The following is an 8,109-nucleotide window of genomic DNA, read 5'->3' as shown; positions in this document are numbered from 1 at the left end:
TCATTTCTTCACATAACAATTCACTAAGCATAAATTTCATAAGACCTCAACTTTTTCCCAAAATATCCAAGGGTTTTCACAAAAACTAGGTTTTGTTGCATTTTTGAAAAGATTTTTTCAAAATAACACCCACACTTTATAACATAACTCATATTCTTAAAAGCTTTAGGAAAAATAAAGAAAATCCACTTTTAATATCATCTAGGGCTCATCAACCAAAATCATAATCCAAATATGTATGAAATACTCCAAACAAGTATAGACTTGTAAAAACATATATATAACTCAAAGATTATTCCTACCTCAAGCTTGGAAGAGGAAGAAAATGAAAACCCTAAAGTTCAACGTCGATGAAAACTTGAGTCAATCGGTGTAAACATAACCTTCGTCGCCCTCTTCGATTTGGTGTAAAAAGCCCTCTCAATATCTTGAAGATTTTTGCATCCCAAAACAGGTTCCAACACCCAAAACTCATAAATTTTAACCCGGAAATGTTAAGAGAGGTTAAGAATGAGTAGAACATGAATCTCAACGACCCAGTACAATAAACAAAACACTGAAAGTAATGCATACTAACTTACTACTCCATGCTAGTCAAGTTCAAGACCCAGGACATCACAAGAATTCAGTGCTTTTAAAAAAATCATGTAAAATGTGTGTCTTGGATTTTATTTTTGTATTTTTTTCTGTAATACTGTTAATTATACTTTCTATAAATTTTTTTTTTTATAGAAAATGAAATGTTTCATTGTGTTATCTTCTTAAAGAAAAAAAACAAAACAAAAAAAAAAAAACTGATTATTATTTTTCTTGGTTTATATCAACGTTTGTGTTTGTGTGTTTATAATTTATGTTTTCAGAAAATTGGTTTGTTTGTTTGCTTAATTTTGTGTGTGTGTGTGTGTGTGTGTGTGTGTTTTTTTTTTTTTAAAAAAACAATTCAATGTTCATAAAAAAAAAATTATTTTAAAAAAATAATAGTCTTAATTTTTTTAATTTTTTTGATTTTTTGATTATTTATATTAATAGTTTATTGTGTATATTAATAGTTTATTATTATTATTATTATTAATAAAATAAAAAAAAAAAACAAGGTTGGCGGAGAGAGCAGTTTGGCGAGGCCTTGGTGGCTGCGGCGGCAGAGGCGCGATTGTGGAAGAGGCCGCTGCCGTGTGGCCTCGCTGTGAGGAGATAGTGAAATAAGGCGGAGACTCAACACCTTTGCCATCATGGATCTGATTTGAGGGAAATGATGTTCGAATGTTTGATGATGTTGGTTGATGTTGATGGTGATCACAATTTTGTTGTTGATGTTTGTTGATGATATTTGTTGATGTTGATGATGTTCACAATTTTTTTGATGATGTTTGATGATGTTTTGTTAATGTTTGATGTTGTTGATGTGTTTGATAATGTTTTGTTGATATTTGATGTTTGTTGATGTTTTAATGTTTGATGTTGTCGATGGTTTTGATTATGTTTTGTTGATGTTTGTTTGGAGGGAAAACAAACATCTACAGAGTTTTGGGCATTACAGCCAATACCACGTTGGGGTGCGCAAAACATAGTGTAACACTAGGTATTTTGTCATTGACATTAGCTTGGGACTAATTAGACCATAAGATAAAATATAGGACCAAATGGGTTATAAGATAAAGATTTGAGATTTAGTGGTGCATCACCCATTGGGACTAATTAGATCATAAGATAAAATATAGGACCAAATGGGTCATAAGATAAAGATTTGAGATTTAGTGGTGCATCACCCATTTTTAATTTATCAAATACATTAATATTAAATGTTATATTGCACATAATTATCATATGATTTATATGTGCATTGTTAGAAGAAAAAAAATATATGAATTTCATATTATAACTTCAAACGAGTTTCCACAAGCATTGCGTATACCCAGTCGCTAATATAAATATATACTATCACAATATCTATACTATGCACATACATAAATAAACAATAAAAAAATTAAATAATAGCATAAGATTTGTTTAAAATATATAAAAGTAATAATTTAGAATCAATTAAGTTTTAACATTTTTGAAATTATTTTTATAATTTTAATTGTGTTCTAGGTTATTAGAAATAAAAAAATTCATATCATAGTTTAATTAGCAAAAAAATAAAATAAAATAAAATAGAAAATAATAATAAATTACAAATATTACATTTATGATAAAAAAAAATTAATACGTTTTCTCCTATAAGTTTTGTAATTTTAGTTTAATTCACCCGATAATATGGTAAATCACATTTGTCAATGTATTAATTAGTCTTTGTCAATGTAGGTGCTCAAGAATACAATGACAATGAATAATAATGGTAGACCATGAGAGTTGAGTGATTAATTTGGTTTGATAGAGTTGGGTGTTCAATTTTGAGTTTTTATTTTTATTTTTTTATTTTTTTATTTTTTAAGAGTAGGTATTTATTTCAATTTGTGTTTATTATAATAATTTTAATTAAAGTTATAATTTTAGAAAAATGGTGATGGCTATTAGCGCCACTTTTTTATTTATAGTAATGCTAGTCTTCAGGAAAAGGCTTCAGGAAAACCTTCAGGAAAAGGTGGGTCCCACCTGGCAAGGAAATTGCTAGTTTAAGAAATAAAAAAAAGTTCTGAGTCTCATGTTTCAACTCTTTCACGTTTCAACTCTCTCGCCACTCTAGCTCACGTTTCAATTCTCTCACCACTCTCTCGCTCAGCTCTCACCCGTAAGCTTGCTGCCGCCGGTCACTGCCGTCGATGTCTCCGTAACTGCTGAGATTTCCGTTTGATTTCTCCGTCACTCTCAGATTTTTGCTGCGATTTCAGTCTCTAATCCCACCATTCTTGCAAGAACACCGAAGGTAAGATTTGCAACCAAAATCTGAGTGTTTGTAGTTGTTTTACCAAGCTTGATTTTGTATCCTACCTTCTTTGTGCGATTTTGGGATTATTTTTTTCAAACCCTAGAATTTTGAATTTTGGGGCTTTTGAAAATTTTTGTTGTCTCTGAATCTTTCAATGAAAGAGATGTTGTGGATTGCATAGGTTACATAACTCAATTTTCATTTTAATTTCTGTTATCTCTAAATTTGAATCTTTCAATGAGATTTTGTGGATTTACTTTGTTTCATGTATGAAAGCCTAGAAATTGCATAGGTTAAATTTTGGGGGTTTTTGTTCAATTTTGAAAATTTTTGATGCCTTATACCACCAATGTATATATTTCAAGGCACAAATTATTATTTTTAAATAGCCTCAGTTTAGTTATTGGTTGTTTATTTATTTTTGTTTAAGAACTAAATTAATTCCTGTTTATTTATTGCCTTTTTATTTATTTTTGTTGAAGAACTTTTTAATTTGTTATATATATATATATATATTGTAGAGATATGGATGAAGAAATATGGAGTGGTTCTTCAAGTGAGGGCATTAATGAAATTAATATTGAGAATGAAATGGAGGAAACAGAAAATGTAGAAGTCGAAACTGAAAATGTAGAAGTTGAAACTGAGGATCCTAAGGTGGGAATGATGTTTAAGTCAAGTGATGAAATTTATGAATATTATGCAACATATGGGAAGAAAAATGGTTTTGCGGTGTCTAAGAAAAATTGTAAAAAGGGAGGCGATGGGGAGAAAAAATATATAACTCTTGCTTGTACTCGTGCTGGGAAGGCAATAATCAAAACAAGCAATCCAGTTAAATTACGGCCACAAACAAGAACGGGATGCAAAGCTTGCATTAATGCAATTCTACAACCCGATGGAATGTGGCTATTGCGATCCTTAGTACTTGAGCATAACCATAAAATGAGTCCAACCAAATCTCGTTTTTTCAAGTAAAATAGGATACTTGAGCCGCATGTGAAGATGAGACTTGAATTAAATGATAGAGCGGGGATTAGGATGAACAAAAATTTCACTTCACTTGTGTTGGAAGCTGGAGGGCGTGAGAAGTTGTCATATTTAGAAAAAGATTGTAGGAATCATATAGACAAAGTTCATCGTTTACGACTTGAGGAAGGAGATGCCACTGCAATGTATAATTATTTTGTGAAAATGCAAGGTGATAATTCAGACTTTTTTTATGTCATGGATTTGGATGGAAATGGTCGATTACAAAATGTATTTTGGGCCGATGCGAGGAGTAGAGCAGCATTTAAAGAGTTTGGGGATGTGGTCACATTTGACACAACATACTTGGTAAATAAATATGATATGCCATTTGCCCCATTTGTTGGTGTGAACCATCATGGACAGTCAACATTGTTGGGTTGTGGACTCATTTCACATGAAGACACAGAGACATTTACATGGCTATTTCAGTCTTGGCTTGCATGCATGTTTGGATGCCCTCCCAATGCTATTATTACAGATCAAGACAAAGCCATGAAAAAAGCCACAGAGATTGTTTTCCCTAATGCGCGTCAGCGATGGTGTTTGTGGCATATTATGAAAAAATTGCCTGAAAAATTGAGAGGATACAAGGAATATGAAGCAATAAAATTTGGTATTCAGAATGCAGTTTATGATTCATTAACAACAGAAGAATTTGAAGAAAATTGGGGTAAGTTCATTGAGGAGTATCAACTTCATAGCAATGATTGGTTACTTAGGTTGTATGAGGAAAGACATCGATGGGTACCTACGTTTGTCAAAGACATTTTTTGGGCAGGAATGTCAACCACATAGCGTAGTGAAAGCATGCACGCATTCTTTGATGGGTATATTAACTCAAAAACCACTTTGAAACAATTTGTGGAGCAATATGAAAATGCTATGGCAAAGAAGGTTGAAAATGAAAATGGTGAAGAATTCAATTCTCTCAACTCATACATCCCATGCATAACTCAATATCCATTTGAAAAGCAATTTCAAAATGCTTACACAATTGCAAAATTCAAAGAGTTCCAACAGGAGGTTGTAGGAAAGATTTATTGCAATTTGTCTCTGTGTTCAGAAGATCTTAATTTTTCTGTGTATGAAGTAAGTGAAGATGTTCCCTTTGGAGAAAGCCTTAGACTTGCAACTTTCACAGTATATTTGAAAGAGGACAGCTCTGAAACAAATTGTAGTTGTCGGTTGTTTGAGTTTAGGGGAATAGTGTGTAGGCATCAAATTGCAGTGCTCATGAAAAAAAGGATTCATCAAATGCCAGACAAGTATATTTTAAGAAGATGGAACAAAAATGTGAAAAGATGTCACACTAAAGTGCATATCAGTTATGACAACTCTTCTATTAAGCCTGAAGCACGTCGCTATGATAAAATGTTCAATGTCTTCAATGAGGTGGCTGATTTGGCAACTAGTTGTGACAATAGGTGTGATAGTGGTTGAACAGTTACGTGAACTAAAAGGGGAGTTGAAAGAAGAAGTTGATGTTGTTAGTGGAAGTAACAAGTTTGGTTCTATGAGTACTCAGAATGCTTCAAGCTCATATGGGGATGGTGTCTTAAATTCAAAGGAGAGCACAACCATACTTGATCCAATCGTTGTCTATCAAAAAGGGAGGCCACCATGTAAAAGGAAACAGTTTATGCTTGAAAAAACTATTAAAAAGAAGCAAAGAGTGAAGACCAAGACAAAGACAAAGACCACTAGCACCAGCAGCCAAGGAAATATAGAGGTGTGAAAATATCTCATGCATGAATTTGCCATTAACTGATAAGCTATTATTTTGTTAACTTTCAAGTTTTATATTTTGTAGCAATCTGAATTTAGTGCGCCTTCACATATGGGATTTGTTGATCTTGGTACACAAGAGAGTATTAAAATCAATGTAAGAAACTTGTTGGATTTATTGATTTCTTTTATAGCTAGATTTTGTTAGTTTATTGTTGGATTTATAATTCTATGGGTGCTTGTTATATTGCAGGAATCTGAAATGTTGGCTCCAAGTTTCGGGCAACAAAACATGCTCCAAGGACACTTGTCATCCCAAGTACATAATATTCCATTTTGTATTTTATTAACGTGGCTTAAACAAAAATTTAATATTTATGTCATTTATTTTATTTTATTTTTTTGGTAGGGACATCATCATCCATCTCAATCTTGGATGTTGGGCAATTCAAGTTTCACGAAAATGTTGAATGATATGGCGCACTCACAATCTGAAAATCCCGAACGAGACAAAGATGAAAGAAGTTGAAGATGTCACCAATGACAATGTTTCTTGGACCTATATTAATTTATTTTTAATTTACCATTGACAATATTTGTATGACTTCTAGGCAAGCCGATGTTGAAGCATTGTCATTTTGTGTAGGCTTATGTTGTTGAGTTGTTGAAGCATTGTCATTTTGGTATAAGCTTATGTTGAAGTATTGTCATTTTGATGTAGGTTTATGTTATTGAACTATTATATATTGGCAATATATAAATTCTTTTTGTTATTTCTTGGATTATATTCTTTGTGAGTTTTCACTAAAAGGAATTCACTTGAATTGCTACCCTACAATATTTGTTGTTGATATAACATGGAGGTTCCAGCCAACATTTTCTTCCTTTCCTTTACTTTTCTTTTCTTTTCTTTTCTTTTTTCCTTTTCTTTTTATTTTTTATTATTTTATTATTATTTTTATTTTCCTAGGTGGGACCCACCCTATTTGTTGTTGATATAATAGGAAGGTTCAGTCAACGACTTCTTCCATCACGTTTCATTTTTTTTCCTTTTTTTATTTCCTTACCAGGTGGGACCCACATTTTCCTGAAGGTTTTCCTGAAGCCTAGCATTACTGGGGGGTTGTGATCTCTCCATTTTATACATGTAATTGAATTTTTTTTTTATATATCTAATAGCTATGAAATAAGAAGATAAATTAAAATAATTAATTTAAATTAAAATAAATCATTTATCATTAAATGATATAATAGAACTTCAGAATCTCCCTCGTTCGCCGCGTGGCCAATAAAAGGAAACATTTAATTGCATGAGAAGGTAGATGGCCTTTCAAATTTGGGTTCATGTCCTCTATTATGGGGCCACTCCACACTTGTACACCCAACCCCACCTAAGATATATTTTTTTTGAGTTATTAAATAATCTATTAAATTTTTTTTTACCAAACTTCTCATATAGGTGTGAGATTCATACACATGTGGGTTTGTGTGGATCTCACACCCAGGAGAAAGGATACTGCTGTACCTTAAGGCACAACAGTTACTGTTGCTCCCTTATGGGAGATTGTCTCGAGTGTTTTTCGATGATCTGAACCGTTTATATTATAGGGTTCGTCAAGAATATAATTTATGTAAAAAGTCGAGTTAATCGAATATTCATAACCCCATTATTAGGTCCTAATTGTTTTTAAAAATTTATGAAAATTATGTTAACCGTTAATTTTTATAGAAACAAATGTGCTTTGGATATAGAGTTACAGATATCTAATCAACTTGATTTTTTGCATGGATGATCTACTCGACGAGCCCTATAATATAACGGTTCCGATTATCAAAAAACACTCGGGACAATCTCCCACAAAAGGGCAGTAGTAACTTCTGCGCCTTATAGCACAGCAGTATCTCCAATTCCCCCACATCATATGAGAGGTTTGGTAGAAAATTTAATAAATTATTTGAGATCTATAGCATTTTTTTTTTATTCCCAATTAGCCGTTAGAGCAACAAATTATTAAGAGTAAATTATCTATTAAGATTTTGGAAAAAAAATAATAATAAATTTTACAATTTTGATATAATTATATTTAATTTTTTAATATTTTAATCACAAAATACTTAACTCTCTTTTCATCATTAATTGTTAGTCATATAGATTAAAAAATGATATTATCATCGCTTTTATACCAAAATATATATTTTATGTTATTTTTTTTTATGTTTTTACACTATCTGTATTAGTTTCAATCAATTTAATCTTACTAAAAAAATCAACATAATTATATTAAAATTATAGGATTTATTGTATTTTTTTTCTAAATCCAAGAAAAATCTGTGTAATTTACCTTACCCAATATTAATCATTGTTATCCCAAAACAGTGCACTAGAAAAAATTGTATGTAATAGCAGAACATTTTCCAATAATTTATTCCAATTAATTATATATTTGTTTAATTAGAATTTCTTCCCATATGGTATTGTTGGT

The 8,109-nt window shown here is 31.3% G+C and overlaps 2 protein-coding genes across 2 annotated transcripts; both read left to right on the top strand.

Moving 5' to 3' along the window:
• Positions 1–3,394: 3,394 nt before the first annotated feature.
• On the top strand, positions 3,395–4,696 carry LOC114274592 (protein FAR1-RELATED SEQUENCE 6). Its single transcript, XM_082918255.1, has 2 exons — positions 3,395–3,679; positions 3,875–4,696. Exons 1-2 carry the CDS (start codon positions 3,395–3,397, stop codon positions 4,694–4,696), a joined length of 1,107 nt encoding a protein of 368 aa, XP_082774381.1.
• Positions 4,697–4,708: 12 nt separating this feature from the next.
• Positions 4,709–6,155, top strand: LOC114274591 (uncharacterized). Its single transcript, XM_028216553.2, has 5 exons — positions 4,709–5,293; positions 5,346–5,630; positions 5,712–5,783; positions 5,880–5,945; positions 6,036–6,155. The coding sequence occupies exons 1-5, from the start codon at positions 4,709–4,711 to the stop codon at positions 6,153–6,155; spliced, it is 1,128 nt and encodes a 375-aa protein (XP_028072354.2).
• Positions 6,156–8,109: the final 1,954 nt, after the last annotated feature.

Source organism: Camellia sinensis, chromosome 3, assembly GCF_055761805.1.
Source record: "Camellia sinensis isolate YWXY chromosome 3, ASM5576180v1, whole genome shotgun sequence".
NCBI classification, from domain to species: domain Eukaryota; kingdom Viridiplantae; phylum Streptophyta; class Magnoliopsida; order Ericales; family Theaceae; genus Camellia; species Camellia sinensis.
This window is presented reverse-complemented; position numbering and strand designations above follow the sequence as displayed.